The sequence below is a fragment of the Furipterus horrens genome, unplaced genomic scaffold, assembly GCF_987537825.1.
Source record: "Furipterus horrens unplaced genomic scaffold, mFurHor1.1.pri manual_scaffold_12, whole genome shotgun sequence".
Classification (NCBI taxonomy): Eukaryota; Metazoa; Chordata; class Mammalia; order Chiroptera; family Furipteridae; genus Furipterus; species Furipterus horrens.
In genome coordinates, this window is record NW_028327182.1 from 84,385,422 (window position 1) to 84,403,888 (window position 18,467).

At 35.3% G+C, this 18,467-nt stretch overlaps 1 protein-coding gene across 1 annotated transcript in view; it reads right to left on the minus strand.

Moving 5' to 3' along the window:
* Positions 1–18,467, minus strand: part of TNKS (tankyrase) — a 163,805-nt gene that overhangs the window by 116,159 nt on the left and 29,179 nt on the right. Inside the window, exon 3 of the mRNA XM_090257983.1 lies at positions 2,711–2,806. Coding sequence (XP_090114109.1) covers positions 2,711–2,806 — 96 coding nt within the window. The remainder of the gene's footprint in view (positions 1–2,710; positions 2,807–18,467) is intronic.

The window sequence follows — 18,467 nt, forward strand, 5'->3', positions numbered from 1 at the left end:
GGGGAAAAAGGCCAAAATAAATAAGATATTAAAAGCCAATTGTATTGAGTACCAAACTGCTCAATAAAATTTACATAAGAGGTTCTAGACTTTTCATACCCTTGTTTCCTAAAAACAATCAAAACCAGCTCCAAGTCTTTCAACTGACTGTCCAGAACTTCACAAAGTCAGCAACAAAATACAAAATCGAACTAACGAAAAATCCTCAAGATTTCTTCTAAGCATATCATTCACTCAACATAACAATTTAGTAAAGAGTTTGATAAATCTCAGATTAATTGTTCTCTTCAAAATACCTAGGTGGACTATCCAATGGCTATTTGTTGGGGTCCTTTAAGACAGCTTTGTAAAAAACCATGCATTCTTTACACAGAAGACGGTTTTACTCAATTACTTATTTTTAAATAGTCTATAAAAAAAGAGATCTTCACTTCGCTAATTTCCTTTAAGGACTATACATACATACCTTTACACAGTTTTGGCTTATGCACAGTAGTAATATGTATATAAAAAAAAAATACTGTCAAGTCATTTTTAGCAAATATATTCCCAAAAAGGAAAAAAATTAAGAACAGAAACTTCACCATCAAGGTAATGGTACTACAACAGCATCTGCATAAAAATAATGACACATCAGCCAGAATAATCTCTAATAACTCTGTCATTCCTTTCAAAAACTCTTTTTATCAAAGCTTAATCTTTTAAATTTAGCTTCAAAAATAATATTTCCATTCTAATTCCAAAGAATTGCTTAGAAGAGAACCTGCGTGGACAGAAAAACATTTGGAATTATATTTCACTGCATTATATAACATGAATGTGTAAATATCAGTGGCTTATATTTTCCACAAAGTTAACTATTACTAGAATGTTCTAGAAGGCTTTTCTTTTAAATCATAACTGAAAAGTTGTATGTCATTTCCAAAAACAGTAAATATTCTTGAAAAGAATAATCAATGAACAGTATTATGACCAAGAAGAATTCATACCTTCCTTATCTAAGCAAGGTAGGTACAGTGTTAGATGCTTCTCAAATCAAGTTTGACACATAGGTATGGTATCTGTTCTCCAAGGAACCTCAGTCTCCAGAGTTACTATGCCACCACTCCTCCCCAAACTAACAGCCAATACAATATCCCCTCAAGTCTATTCCAAATTGGGAGGTAACTTCTTGTTTTTAATTAACTTGTATTTAAAACTCTATCTTTAAGAAAATTGTAGGTGGCTCTAAAAGCAGTACTGCATTAAATGAATCTAACAAATGGACGAGGCAGGAGCTGAGGGCTGAAGAGAAGGGAAGGTCAGAGGGAGGACACTAAGTATAGAGACAGTCTGGGGCAGTATTTATAATCGACCTCTGTTACTATGAGCCACGTTTCTCCTTTCGTCAGAGACCAGTCCAAGGTTGTGTTGTTGCCCAGGGCTTTGTTAAAAGATGACATGTAAAGGCTGCGGAGCCTGAGCAGGCCTGAGGCTATATATTTCAATTTCATTATTTAAAATTTTATAATTGTATTTAAATTTCTTCTTATCTACACAGTTTTAAAATAACTTTATTCCTCTAGTGTATGTTATCTTGAGTCAGCATCCCCATCACCTAACATTTTAATTGAGAGAAATCATATTATTCTGATGTAGCAGAGATTTTATTAATTTTAACATGGTGGGAAGGAAGTTGTCTTTTCATACAGAGTAATTAGCCAGAATTCCGCATATTTTAAAAGCTTTCTGTATATATAATGTTTTCCATTCACCTCAGAATCTTTGTTAAAAATGCACAGCACAGACACTAAACTTACAAGTGAACAAGAGGTTTATTTTCTTCAAGCATGGGCATATTTAAGGGAAGTCGAGTCATTTACTTGCACACAGCACTTAAAACAATACCCTGAGCACTGCAGTGACAAAGGGGCTCCGAATGACAAAGGTCAGTTAAGTAAAAGAAGGCAAGGGCAGCAGAACTCAGATGCTAAGAATAAAAACAAAAATAGATCCAATGCAGCATTCTGAGAATGAGGATCAATGAAAACAGCTGCTCAATACCAGATTACTTATAGAATTATTTTCTATACTATTAAGAGAGATCAGTTCCTCTGCTGGTTCTTGACATTTGTCTTAATAAAAACAACACTTAAGCCAAAAATTTTCATTATCTGAAGGAGAAAGGTAATCCACTGCCTCAGTTAAAAAGTACTTAGGTAATCATAGTAAAGTGAGAAGATATAATAAAAATTTTATAAACAGTGTGGAAAGGACAGAGCAGCATATTTTATTTAGCTATTGATCTAAGTAATACTCAGCTGGTTGTCTTTCCAATCAAAACTACTTTTATAAAGTAATACAAATGCCCTTGCCTGCTCCATAGTGAAGGTCTTCAAAAGAATCAACTGAGGAGATGAGGTACAAGAAAATTATGATCTAAACCATAAAAAAATGACTAAAACACGAATGAATAATGTATGTTGTCAGTTAACGTTATAATTCTCAGAAATTCCAAGTATACAATCTTATTGCTTAATGCTTATAAGAGCAAGCAAAGAAATTAATGAGACTGTTAATGTATCAAATCAATAATGAAGTAGAGATAATGGCATACATATTTGTTGAGCTTAATCAGTAGGAACAGATAAAATTCAGTGCATAAAGATTTCCTAAAATCAAGCCAGTAGTTGCATAGATAAAATAACGTGGTAGCTCTCGGTTTTCTTACCTGTAAGAACAGCTTTTGCGGAGGGATCTGCCAGGTCCAGGGCTGATTTCCCATCAGTGTTCCGAATGTTTGGATCGGCTCCGTGCTGCAGCAGCACTGTGCAAGGAAAGCAGAAACAGTATCTTACCTCGGGGACACAGAGATTATTTACTGGGAAGTGTCGTCTCGGCATGGTGTGGGCATACACATACATTGCACAGTGTTTTTCTCTTTCAAGAAAAAAAAGAAGAAAGAGAAAGAACAAAAAAAAAGCACTGCAGCAAAGGATCCTCTAGAGTAAAGCAAAGTTGGCAACTTATGGTACAGTAGAATCACATGACTGAACATCATAAACACGAAACCAGGAAAATCTCGCAACACACAGTGAGCGTTTGCTTCCTTCGGGTGGCAGGACGGGCAGCCGAGTGCTCACTGCCTCCCACTGTGCAACACGCTAACCGGGAACGGCCTCTGTACCACCACCGTGGCTGCTTGTTGCTGCTGCTGCTGCTGCTGCTTCACAGCTGAATTTCCTCACACTTCCTCCCCTAAGAAGACTTGTAACAGTGTGCAAGCCTTTTAGTGGCTCACCGCTTACATATAAATCTCTCACCCTAACATACTGGCTTGTTTCCAAGGAGTTTCACAGACATAGCAATGCATGCAACTCTGGTCCCCCGCAGTCGAGCTGCAAAAACGAACTGCCTTCTATAATAATTCTTTCCATCAAAAATGTTTAGAAACAGAAACTCAATCACTATAATATATGCTAAGGCATAAATGTTGAACATGCTATACCGGGTAGAAAGTAGCTATGGAGAATTCTTAGATACGGAGGGGGGTGGGGGTAGGGGCTCCCTAAAGACAATGAACGCTTATGTAAAAGCCAGCTGCAATTTATCAATATGAAACATTTCTCAGCTACACCTGGTATGGGGTTGAGAGGAGGTGATAGGTGTTGCTATAACACTACCCACTAATGGTTAAAATAATCAATATATTAAAGACTAGTCCAAGTAAGCACAGTTCAATCCCAAGCTATTCTAACAGCATAAATTTAAAACAAAGCAGAAATACTTAATTCAAGTAAATATTTAAAAACATGTTATACAATGTTGAAAAAACGCCTGAGCCACTACTGCTCATGAGTCCCAAATTTTCATTCATTAACAGTTCCATGCCAAAGTATATACATTCTTTTGGAATATTTGGAAGACAATCCTCATAAGTCCTGCTGTTTCTGAGGCTCTTCCTCTTTCTTCAGTGCGTAAGCCACCGAGTCCATGGCTTGGCTGTAGCATAGAGAGGAACAACCCTATCTAGAATGAGGGCACAGCTGCCGGGGCGCTGTTTGTCAGCATCTCTTGCATTAAACCACTGGCCCTCTCAGATCTGAGATAATAAGAATTAGCCATGGCCTGAAAAGACAGTGAGACTTTGCCAAAACTTCCTATTTTTTTAAATTCTTATTTTAGTCTTAATTAAGCAAGAACAGAATTATTTTACAGGTGTTTATAAACTGACTCAAGAGTAAGTAGAATAAAACATATCAAGAATAAAAATAGCAGGTACCATGACATAAAACTGTATTACTCTTTCATCATAATGAATAAGCTTTCTCAAGACTTTTTTTTTTTTTTTTAAATTCCAGGAAGAAATCCCAACCTGAAGATTTGGCTTTCAAAGCGTCCTTATCGTGAGGCAGAATCATGTATCAAATGTAAAGCTGACAGCTAGCGCTGTAATCTTTATAGCAATATATCACTGAGGTATCACATACAAAGGCAGAAAAACAAAGAATTAACAGCTACCATGAAAAACGGTTTTTTTTATTGCATACATCAAGAAAAAACAGCAATATGTTAATTTACCAAGGCTTGACAATAATACGAAGGGAACTCTACTTTGCAGTTTCATGAGTGGTGGAGGCAAAACACCGAACGCCTGCTGCTCCTCCAAAAGTCACTTAAAATCTCAATCTTTTTTGTTGTAACCAGGACTTTCACCTATTATATCTTTGCTATTTTGCAATAGACATCTGCCATTAAAGTTTAGTTGCAGTTTCTTTACTTGAGTTGGTTTTTAAAGAAACAATCTTTTTGCTAGAAATATTCTGTTTTCTCAAGATTTCTGAGTCATACCTAACTCCTTCATTGAACCTGAACAAACAGAACCATCCACTGCAGAGCAATGTGACAAGAAAGAAGCTAAATTTTCTGAAAAGATGCTGATAACCAAATCCATGTTAGAAAATACTTAATGATTTTTAATTCACCAGATATGAGGTAGAGGAATCTAAACTTATCTAACTTTTATAAAAGAAGATTACTAAGAGGATAAACAAGAACAAAGTGGTATAATATGGATCAGCTAAAAATAATATTTAGAACACATTTAAAAAAATGAAAACCCTGTTTGTACTGACAACTCTATTACTAACTACGAATTCTGTCCTAAAGCCAGGTCTTCAGATCATTCCATTTTCTTTAAAGGGCCAGAGAGTAAACACATTAGGCTTTGTAGACCGTAGAGTCTCATTCTAATATGCATCCTTGCCTCCACCCCAGCGCTACTGGGGAAAAAGCAGCCACAGCCAATACTTAAGAGAATGTGTGTGGCTGTGTGCCAAAAAAATTTTATTTAAACACATTGAAATATGAGTTTTGTATAATTTTCATGTATCATAAAATACTAATGTGGATTTTAAAAAATTATTTAAAAATGTAAAAACAATTCTTATCTTGCAGGACATTAAAAAACAAGCAAATAGTTGATGAGTTGGATTTGGCCCATGAATCATAGTTTGCCAAGCCTGGCCTTGGGCAGTGATATACAAAGTGAAGTCTATGGACTGTTCTAGTTCCAGAATGCTTTGTAATCCATCTACATCGAGACCAACACAGAAATTAAGAGGAAGCATTTAGAACGATATAGGTCATTTTAAAATTACTTTCTCCTGTACTTCATTTCTATTACAGTTTACGAAATGATTGGCCTGCCATGCATTAGGTAGAAAGAAATCTGGTTCTCTACCACAGCCAGTTTGAGAAGCTCTGAGCAGAGCACCTGTGAAATTCTCTGGGCTTCAGTTCCCAGATCTCTGAAGTGAAGGAGCTGGTCTAGGCAAATGATTTCTAGATATCTAGGGGAGGCCTCAAATCCCTCATAATGCTCTTAAGAGTTGTAGCCCAAAACCTGAAGCATTGTGATCTAAGTTCCTTAAAAAAAAAAAAAAAAAGGATCTTCTAATACCAGAATAGCAGCATGTACATGAGGCAAAGGTAGCAACAAAGGCTTTTCAGAATGTCAGGATGTCCTTGAAGTGGTGGCACGTAGGACTCTTTATTCTGGATGCTTCAATATATGCTTTCAAAGTTCTTAGCTACTAAACGAAATAATAAAATGTGACTACTAATATAGAACATAATTAGAAAGTCATCTTGTAAAATCAGTATACATTGACAGCACACTAATATAAGACAGATTTTTCTTTTAAAGTAGCACAAATGTCTGAAGCAAAACTGCCAAAGCACAAACAATATACAGAGTAACACTGAAAGAAAAACAAGTAAGTTAAAATCTGAGTAACATTCAGTACATAAATTTAAGACTACTGTGGGCATGCAAAATCTCCTTGTACCAAGGAGGCCATTATCAGATGCCAAATCTCAAACAATTTGCCTATATCCAGTTGTTCTACCAAGGCATCTCAAATCCATGTATCTCCTTTTGATGTGACAAGGATGAAGAAAATATAGCAGCTGGCGTAAAAATAGATTGTTAAAACTAAGGAAGGGTAACAATATTCAAAATGTCATTCTCAAAAGAGCTTATGGCAACAAGGACATGTGATTCTCCTATTTCTGGTGCAAACGTTTAGCTAGAGTGAGCCAGATTCAGAAAGCATGCCTTTAGCCAGTGACCCATGCAGCAGAGACTAAATTGTTTCATTTAATGCCTTAAAACTATTAAATTTATGCATTCATATCATTTTATTTCTTCCACATAAAATTATTTCTACATATATGCAAAGCTTCATCCTGTCAAATTCCTAGAAATACACAAAGTGCTATATGATAAACTGCATTTAACTATAGGAACATTATTAACTGATTTAGGAGAGTATTATGCTAAGTAAAATAAGCCAGGTAGTGAAAGACCGATGCCATATGATCTCACCTATAAGAGGAATCTAATGAACAAAACAAACAAACAAGCAGAATAGAACCAGAGGCATAGAAACAAGGAACAGACTGACAATGACCAGAGGGGGGCGGAGGGAAGAGGAGAAGTGGGGGTAAAAGGAGCAAGAGCCTAGTCACAGACCTACTATAAATGACCCATGGACAGGGACAACAGGGTGGGGACTGACTGTGGAAGTGGGGGGAGGTGGGTGGGACAGGGGAGAGAAATGGGGGGAAATTTGAACAACTATAATGGATTAAAAAGAGAGAATCACCAAAAAAATAATCTATAAAGGGAATCATTGGAAAAACTGTCAAAATTTGAACATGGAGTATGGGTTAGACAATATTAATATTAAATTTTAATATTAAAAAAAGAATAAAAACAATGTAAATTTCCCAAAATAAAAATGTAGCAAGTCTGTTACGTAAATTATCAAAATGTGTTTTAGTATAATTTTCACTTTAAAATATTGCCATTTTTTGTTGGGTATGTGAAGTTTAGAGCTATATTAATGGTCTAAAACTGCTCCTCACAATGAACAATTTTAAAAGAAGTTATATTTATGTTAAAATGTTTTCCAAGTATTTCATAGTCACTGTACTCTTTAAGAGTATAGACATATTCATTTGACTGAGTTTTTTAAATTGAATCACACAAAGGACCAAGTTCAATAGATATTTTAGCAAATAAGATTATTTTTAAAGCAAAATATCAAGGGATCACTATGTTACAAAAATTTGGGGGACATCTTGGGCTTTCCACAAAATGCAGTAAAGCATAAAACCAAACCTCCAGAAGCTCAGGGTGAACTGCCAGCAATTGAACTCTGCTAAAACAAGAATAAATATTTTTCAGAGGACGTAAGTGAAAATAACATTGCAGAGTCTCTACAATGTCTATTAGATACAAAAGTGTTAGACATATAAAGAAAAAGGAAAATGTGACCCACAGTCAAGAACAACAACAAAAAGCAGTCAAAAGAAATCATATCCAAGATAACCCAGATGTTGGACTTAAGAGGGAAAGACTTTAAAGCAACTATTATAAATAAGTTCAAATAATTAAAGGAGAATATGGCATGAAAAAATAACAGAGAAATATTCTAAGAACCAAGTGGGAATTCTTGACCTGAAAAGCTGAAGGAATCAGGATATTTAAGATTTATTATAAAGCTATAGTAATTGAGAATGTATTACTGGAATAAGAATATTTAGATCAATGGAAGAGGAAATAGACCAACACAGGTATGGCCAACAGATTTTTTTTTTGCAAGAGAGGCAAGATAATTCAATGGTAGAAAAAAATAGTCTTTTCATCAAATCATGCTGAAACACTGGTTATATACATAGAAAAGAAAAATAAAAACATAAAACTTGACTTTCACTTTACACCATACAAACAAATTGTACTTTAATCTGAAGGAGACAAAGACTATAACTCTTTAAATTTTCATTCCTTGAGAAATTTACCAAATAATTTTTTTAAATTTAGTTTTGTTTTTCTTTGGATTCAGTAAATTATCCTGTTAGCAACTATTCTTAAAGACAGCACTCAATCACATTTTTTATATCCCACCTCAGCTCCTTTCCCCAATGTGAGGAGCAAGACTGCCTTTTTCTTTTAACATAATTCCTCCCTGGCTTCACTTACTCGTAATGCGTTACAATTTTCAGAAACAGCAGCTATGATACATGCCCTCTGGCAGCTTGGAGAACTATTTGCTCATAATTAATTTGCTTTAAGAATATTAATCATTACTCACACCTCTTCACTCTCAGGCACTATACCTGTCACAGCCAACCACCAGAACTTCATACGCTAACTACTGAAATATCTGTGGGGAAAATGTTTAAGCTACATTGATAATTTTCCATTATCCTATCTGCAACACCTCCACTGACTAGGTTAAAACACTTAATTGTAATGGCAAAAAAGCTGATTTCATGTTTTATCAAATCAAAATTCAAGTTTACAAAGTCACAAAGAATATGAAACAAAGGATATAACATTAAATCACACTGACGGTAACCAAGGGCAGCATACATCCGGTAAGTGCCAACCAGGCAGTCACTCAGCTTGAACTGAGTGTCAGAATCCAAAACTGATCTACGAGAGCACCTTACTGTTGCCACCCAAGGGCAGAGGCGGATTAAGGTCGTTGAGGCCTCGAGTGCAGAAGAAAATATTGGAACCCTTAAAAAAAATAGAGGGGGCCCAGGAAAATAAAAATACATGTTAACCATATTTTATGCAGTGTAGTAATGAAACCAAACTTGGTGTCATTAGAAAAAAGTGTGAAGTTGGGGTTTTGTGGGGCCCATCAGAAGTCGGGGCCCAGGGCGCACTCCGGCCGCCCCCGCCGTTAAATCTGCCTCTGCCCAAGGGCAAAGAGATTGGAAGGGAACAAGCGCTTACTGGGGCTCTTCCTGCTTCATTATTTCACTAACTTCCCTTAACAACCTGATGCAGTAGGTATGATGCTAATATGAGGTTCAAAGCAACTAAATTATTTGTGTAAGATCAGTTTTTAAATAAAAAAATGGAATTCATACCTAACTCTCAAGCCAAGCATTTAATTTCTATCTTATCATTCTATACAAGCACAAGCCAAGGTCACCCCAGAACTGTAAAATTCAAGTTTTTCCCATTATGTGAATTCTGAAAGGCACACACTGGTAAAAAATACCTTGTCACTCCTCCTATGACCAATGTCCTCTTCCTAATCTCTCATCAAACAGCCCTCTGTGGGAAAGTGTGAAACCACAACTCAGAGGAAATGACGTGGAAAACATCCATGACAGCTAGGGCTCCATTTTAGACGACCCACTAGAATATTGCTGTATTTCCTGCTCTTGTTCCCTCCATCCTCATGCTCCAACATATTCTTTCAAAAGACCAACACTCAAAACTGTGCCCCAAACAGGCAAAATATATACTCCCTCCATCTCCAACCATGATTATTTATATGACAGCAACTTTTGAAATGTTTAGGTTTGATACAAAATAAATATTTAGACACATAGTGGGCTTTCTTAATGTCACATTGTCATATCTGAGGGCAGGATGAAACAGCTCACAGTGAGGTTTACATTCTTCATCCTGGATTCTGTTTACAAATTAAAAAGACAATTAATAGATTTCAATAATTCAAAGAACAAAGAGAGTACATAACTTTTTTTTCAGGCCTGAAACTGTAATTCTTATACTTTACAACTTTCTACTTAGGTCAGCTCAGGGGGGGGAGTGAGAAGGATCCGCAAATCCTTATCATCAACCTGGACCTGCCTCTGAAATCTCAGTGACCAGAGAACTACACAAAGCGAGGACACAGTCCTTAACATGCAACGAGTTTCAGAGAACATGATAACCATGTACAGCGAGAACTGGGTGGGTTACAAGAGCCCTCTGCCTCAAATACCATTTCCACAGAAGCCCCAACTTAAGCCAGGCATCTCACAGAAATGCACAGATTGTTCTCAAACATCACAGTTAGCCTAGAAGTAAATGCAAATGTATAAATAATTCCTTTAATGGACAGACTGAGCAATAAGCAAAGCCTTTTTATCACTTTAGAAAATGAATGTGGTTTTTTTTTTCTTCTTGTTTTTTTAACAATCCCCACCCCTTCCCAAATTAAGCATCTTTCACATATTTCTTAAAACCTTAGGAGAATAAAGGTATTCACACTGGTGCTTTTTTGGAAATTCTAATAAAATGCAATGTACAATTATAAAACTCAACATACGTATTTGCCACCATTACCAGAACGCCTACTCAAGTAGCCCCAAATTCATCAGGTAAATGCATAAATACTCTAATCTTCTTGAAAACAGCTGCATAAATGGGCAAGTCATCAAGATAATGGTGCTCAGTGTCAGTGAGGATTATTTCAGAGAGAAAAAAATCACTATCATTCTTGGCTTGTGTTCTCCTTTTTAAGTATACAGATATAGATTTTTGCCAACTTCTACTTTTTATGAAAATGCTACACTGAGACTTAAAAAAAAAGATCGCAATTCAGGTTGTACATGAAAAACTGCTGTTAAAAATGCCAAAGGGAGGTATTGTGGCAGGAAAAGGAAAATGAGACAATAATGTAACAAAAGCAAATGAATCAAATTCTCAAGGCTCTGCTGAGTTTTCAATGAATTTTGCAAAATGTAAGGAAGGTGTGGGAAATGACTTTCCTTAACCCAGCAAATTTATGGATGATGCACGGGTAATGTGACAGAGAAATCAAAAGCCCTGATGCCGAGTTTTCCAACAGCGACAACTTTAGTTCTTCTTAAGGAGCTGTTGCTTTCCAGAATTTATCCTGAAGTAATTAAGTTTTAAACATATATTTAATCAAGGGGATATTCCCTGCAGCAATGTTTATAAAACAAAAAAGAAGAATCAGAGATAACCTAGATGGTCTAGAGTAGGTGACTGATTAAAAAAATCATGCTTATTTCTAATTCTTCACAGCCTTTAAAATGAGATTAGATAGAAATACTCACTGATAATGAAGTATGTCTGCTACATAACATGAAAAAAATGGGAAAACAAACAGTATGAATGGGATGATCCTAGTTTTATTTTAAAAAGGACTAGGTACACAGGTACAATGAACTTATCAGCACTGCCTAACAGGTCTTTCTGTAATGAAGGCAATTTCTATATCTGAACTCTGTAATAAGATAACCAAGAGCTAGATATGGTTATTAAGCCCTTGAAATGTGGCTAAGTGCTACTGAAGAACTAAATTTTTGATTTTTAAAATTTTAACTCATTTTCATTGAATGGCTATCATATTGGATAGGATAGGTTTAACAGACATATAATGTGACGGCTGTATTTTCTCATTTTTCTGTAACGAACATCTATTACTTCTAATAACACTGTTAAGACAAAACCAGAAAATTGTTAACCTCCGATATACTATATTTAAAATAATAGGAGATAAGAATATACCAGAGTTAGCCCAACAATGACCTTACCCTACCCTCTGATCCCCTACCCCAATCCCAAGCCACTCCAAGTTCACGGACTTTTAACTTTATCAAAGGACAAGTAACCATGGAAGTGAGCAGATAATTAACACAGAATTTGTACAAATATATTTTTCTAGACAACAGATATATAAAATAAAGTTACAAGGAAATTATGAGAGGAATATTACTTTAGGAGTAAGTTATAAAAGTAAAAACTTGGTGTAAGTTTTAGTAGATAGATTATTTTAGGATTTTGTTTTTATTTTTATTTCTGTAAAGTTAGGTAAAGATAATCTACCACTGTAAATTTGATAAATATTAGATGATCTAAAAAGCTAAACTAAGAATAAAGAACAATATATTTGGCTACTTAAAGAATGACTTTTTATGCTTAAATAAATGTATTCTTAAATCCCACTAAGCAGAGAACTTTCAGTTCTCAATCAAGAAAACACTTCTATTATAACAACTCTGTATCAGCTCTACAGACTGTAGCAGCTGTCTCCTTTCTTCACTAGTAAACGGCAGGGAATCTGAATCATTCGCCTTGTGCACAGAATAAAAATATTAGTGAAATTATTTGGCTAAGTTCTTCGAGCTGCCTCATGGGAAAACACTTCACTGTGTGTCATCTATCCACAGAAATTTGAGGTGAATTTACAAGCGTCACCTTCTTCTCTCTTCTTCCTCCCTACTTCAACTCCTCAGTTCCTGACAGGAGCAATGCATGGGTCTAATCTGCTGTAATAACAACAAATGTTTTGACTGCCCATTCTTTATTTTAAAAAATCCATTGTAAGCAGAAGTCAACGCATGATTAGAATCAATATTCGACAATCCATCCTAATGAAGAATAGCAATGATCTGACAAATGGCAGATAATGTAATACAATTTGTATCTTACTATAAAACATGTTTTATATTTGTGTATGAATATGGGACTGTTGGACATACTGCAAACTCACATTACTTTAAAAAAAAGAACCTCAAAGCATTACCTAAGCAAGAAGTAGAAAATTACTCGGCTTCCTTACCTCACTGACACAGACTAAAGCAAAAAAGAAAGAAAGAAATAGAACTGAGTCACGATCTTGTGAATATCATTCCATGTACATTTCTTGAGTATACAATTAAATACCAGTGAGAGCACAAGAATACAAAAACGAATAAGATTATTGTTACTTGCCTACCACTGAGAAGACCAGGCAAAAAAGAACTAAGCAAGACCTAAGCAGAATAGTATAGGAGGAGCATGTAACAAGGCACTAACTGATTTGAAGCATGTTCTCGTTCACACTGTACCGGACTCATTTTAAGAGATTGTCTTAATACTGTGGGACTATGAAAAGCTGTGAAAATTCTACCAAAGTCAATGACATGAAGAAATAGGTTAATGTGTCTTTTGAAATCAGAAAGCGGAGGAAAAGCATAAACCAAAAAAAATGTTTAACTACTAGGAATTAATGAGTGTTCCTTTATGGAATGATTCAGGGAATAAACATTAAAAATAACCTATTTTCCTAAATGCTAAAAATATACTTCCAAATTGGAGGGGAAAACTATGTATCTTAGAAATAACTGCATTTTAGGTAATTACCTTCTAATTAAACAAGGTCTACCTGACTTTTACTCCTAAATTTTAAAAATAAGCCAATAATATATTCAATTTTTCATCATGAAGTAGCTTATTCTTTCATTTTAATTAAAAAATATATATCCTAAACAAGTTGTTATAAAGTAATTCAGAGACCCGTAAACCAAATCTTGCTTTCTTGCATTTCTGGATGTAATTAAAACCATAATCTTATTTTACTAGAAACTTGTTTTTAACCTAAAAATAATTGTCTAATAGAAATCTTATTATTCAAATGCTGAGGAAGCACCAAATACATTTGTATTTTAACTGACAAACTGGATTTCACCAAAATTACAAACATTTGCTTGTCTAAAAATACCACTAAGAAAACAAAAGTCAAAGCACAGATTGGGAGAAAGCATTCACAATACACAGATCTAACAAAAACTCATATCCATTACACATACTCACAACTCAACAACAATAATATCAAAAAAGGTCAAAAGATCTGAACCAAGACAGCCCAAAGAATATACACAAATGACCAGTAAGTACATAAGAATATGCTCAACACATTCAAACATCAGAGCTTCTATATCAAGATCAACATACACTATCATTCTACTCAGCAACTGCATTCTTAGGCATCCATTCAAGAGAAAGAAAACAATATGTTCACACCAAGAATTATAATCCAGTGTTCACAAAAGCCTTCTTCCTAACAGGCAGAAACTAGAAACAACCCAATGTCTACCAACTGTGCTACATCCATATGATAAAAGACCACACAACAACAAACAGGAATGAGCTACTGATGTGCACAATAATACACACAGACAAAATTTTAGCTTAAACAGATCCAGCAGAAGAAACCTCAAGAAACTAGAATCACATATGAAAGGGGTACATTAGTAACAAGCTTAAAGAAATATAAAGGATTATAAAGGCATGTTACGAAAAACTGTAGGGAAAACTGGATAGGCACATGCAAAAGAATGAAGTTGGACTGCTTATTTCACACCACACACAAATATTAACTCCATACAGATCAAAGACCTAAAAATACAGCTAAAACTATACAACTCTTAGAAAAAAAAAACATAGGGTTAAATCTTCATAACCTGGGATCAAGCCATGGATTCTTAAATTTCTGACACCAAGCACAAACTAAAAAAGGAAAAGGAGACTTTTTAATGTTAACTATTAATCAAATAACCAAAACTAAAAACTTTTTTTGCTTCAAAGGCAAAAAAAGAAAGTGTCTTATCAAGAAAGTGATAAGACAATACAGCCTGGGAGGAAATATTTGCAAATCATTTAACTGGTAAGAAACTTATATCTAGAATATTTTTTAAAAATACTCTTACAACTCAATAACAAAAAGACAACCCAATTTTTAAAAATTGACAAAGGATACAAACAGACATTTCTCCAAAAAATGTATACAAGTGACCACAAAAAAAGGACATGAAAAGATGCTTGACAACATTACTAAGGAGGGAAATGCAACCTAAAACCACAACGAGGTTCTGGCACAGAGCACACATTTTACTCTGAACAGACACAAGTGTATTACACTGGGGACATGTACACTGAAGATAAGGCCGACAAGATTCCTGTGCTTCTGTTCAGGCAAGAGTGGGAAAGAGTACACAGAGAGATGAGAAACAACAAACAAATACATAATTGCACAAGCACGTGATTTCAGGTAATAAGTGCTATAAAGAAAAATGAAACTTGGTAACATGAGACACAGGGGAGACACACCAGACAGGCAGGGCAGGGTGGAAACTATGACAGCACCGTCTACACAGAAGTGCCACTATGGGGCTTTACCTGTGCTCTCTATCAGATTCTCTTAGCACCCCCGTGTTCTAACCCACATTTTAACAACTAGCAGAGAATAAGTAATGTGCTCAGAGACCTAAGTCTCTTTGATTCTAATGAATAAGACATATGCTATTGAGCATGGAAATGAAGCGCTTTTTTTTTTTTTAAGTTCTAATTGTTAGATTTTAAGTAGCAGTTTGAATTTTGGGCTCCGAAGTAAGGATCCCCTTAGTCTCTCCATAGAAGACAAATGAAACCAAGAATTATTGGAAAGGAAAGAGAAAGAGAAATAAAGCAGTTGGAAGGAACGTTGTTCCTCTAAAATAATGTCACTTGCTCTATTCAGTCTTTCTTACTCCCCAAAAGCTGAAGAAGTGCTCTTTATCAAGAGAATTTCAGTTTAATGCTTTTCTTCCAGGAGTGTTTTAGAAGGCATTCCGCTGTCTTCAAGCTTTCACAGTTGTAAATACAAAGTCTTTCACCTCCTTTTCTCCCTCTGGTAGGCAACTTACTCTGTAGGGAAAAATTCACAGATCTTCTCATCAATACAGCATGAGACTGTACTGATCTGAAGACCTGGGTTTTTCTCTGCTTATCACTTGTTTAATTATTATTACTCTCTTCCATCAGTTATTTTTTCCTTCTGGAACTACTACCCATATGTAAGGTTTTAAAATAATGCTGACTTCTTAGGTTTACTTACCTTTTCCTTCATGATTTCCATATGCTAACATTTTGCTCTGTACTGGGGAATATTTCTCACATACAATTTTCCAGACTACTAATAAGGTCTTCCTTTAATTCATCTATTGAATTTTTTACCTTAGAAAAAAATCAGATGTTTTTGGTCCCAGGGAGTTTCTTCCATACTACACTTTAATTTCCCCGAGGGGTCTTTTTATTTTTATCTTTTCATTCAGGTGTTTATCTGACCCCTTAAGCAGTCCTGGATGTGTATTCTGATTGTTATTCAATCTTCCCCTCTGGCTGAGAAAAGCTGTTACTTTCCATTAGGCTTTCAGGGCTTCAAGTTTAGATGTTGGGGTATTCCAAACACTGAAGACCCCACAGGTGTTAGAAGACCATGCATCTCTATTATTCTTTGGGACTGTTTGCCGTAGAAGCCTGCAAGCTCTGTTCCCTGCTGAGGAACCCAGGAGTCTCCAAAGAAAATATGCCCTGTCCTCTTCTCGCTCGAGAATCGCAGAGTATAAGGAGAGATGGGAGTGTGGTATACCTGTAAATAGTGTGAAGGCAGTGGGAATTTTTGTATAAAGATTCAAGAGAGTTCTTTATTAGTTTAATAGAACTTCCACTTAGCTATCTTGTCAACATCTCTGCATCAGTTATATGCATTTGGAAATAACAGAAACCAACTGTGTCTACCTAAATAGAACTGACAGGAGGGTAGAGGGCCAATCTCAGAAAATAAATTAAAAGCTATAGAGCAAATAGAAGGAAGTACATTATTTTAGTAGGAACATTACTAAAATATTCCACTGCCAACACTTTAGCAAAAAAGTTGCTCCTTTGAATGATTCCCTAACATCTCTAAGACTTTGTCCTCAAAATTCTATACTACATAAGGGTGCGTCTGATGGACCAAACCAAGGCCATCCTGACTGCCAAGGGCTAGGAAGAAGGAAGGTATGACTGAGTCCACAGGCTTCTGTACTCCTCCCTATAATGACAACTTACCTTTTCAAATCTCCAAAATCAAAAAAGAAGTTGAACACTAATCAGCCAAATTTAAAAGGCGAAAAAAGAAAAAATAATAATACACGTACATTATGAATCTCAGATCTTCTATCAGATGATTTTGTGAAAGCTGTATCTACAATTTGCTTTTAAAATGGAATTTGAAAGCACTAACACCTGGAGAGTCTCAAAAAATCATATGACATATTTTCAGAAAAGAAGACATTATATCTGTGAGTAGGAGAAATGAATACAATCTAAAGGCAGAAAATGTTGATTTCAAAAGTAAATAAGATTTGTTAAATACGATATAAAATGACATCATAAACAGTGTTATAATGAAATACTCCAGCATTTAGAGTATTTTTCAAAAATAGTCTCAGGATGTATTTTGTTCTTTTTGATGGTAACTAAATAGAATCTATGAAAGTAACATGGGTTCTTAAGACTTTTAAATTGATATTTTTAAAAAATGTCAATGAAGGGCAAACAGGAGAAACCAGGAAGTCTATTATCACATAGCAGTAATAATTCAGGTTGAGATTTTAGCCATAATTGTAGTAATAATAACAACCAATATTTATTTAATGTTCACCATACCAGGTATTCTATGTACTTTACATGTATTATCATGCTAAGGCTCACAAGAACATGTGAAGTGTGGGTAGTATTCCCATTTCACAAGTAGTGAAATACCGAGCGCTGGTAATTGGTGGGGTTAGGATATAACTCCAGAGCATGTGCTTCGTAGCAAGCCGTCCTGCCGGGGGTAATGTGGCTTGGCTCTACCTTTATAAATATCAAATGCATTCACTTTTCTATACAGAGATGATTAATCTAAAAATAATCGAGCCAGCATTTCACCATCTAAGCAAAAACCTTTTTAAAATTAAGTTTGCATAGTAATCTCACAAAATCATTATTCAAGTTAAAGGGGGGCAGGGGGGGGTGTGGACAGGCTTCCAATTCTTTTACCCAGTTGTCCCAAAGTGGAAATATGCCTAACAGAAAAGTTTTGGAGTTCCTTAACTGCACTTGAATTCAGAAAGTATGATATATAAGCTACCAGAGGTTTCAGTGTACCTAAGAATAAATTAATAGGTTCCTGAAAGCTAATTAAGTGTACAGAAGGGTCTACAACCCCTCGTTTCCCACGATAACTGTTACATACTTTAATAGCAGTTATAGCCCCAACTATATTTTGATTATAATTTCCAAGGAGCCTTTCTCTTTCCCTCAACTGTTACACAGAAGAGAGCAATCTGTACCAAAGCCTACTGAGGGCTGCAGGACTAGGGGACTGCTGGAATTCATTCTTTAAAAATTCAAATCCTAGAGCTGGTCCTTCATTTCAACAGGACCAGGATAAAAGGGACATATTTGTTATGTACTTTGGGAAGGAGGATTAGGAGAAGGAAAAGGAGAGGCAAATTAATTAAAAACACTAACAGAATGAAAAATTCAGAGAGGTATAGATAAGAAAACAGAACACTGAAACATAGAAAAGAGACTC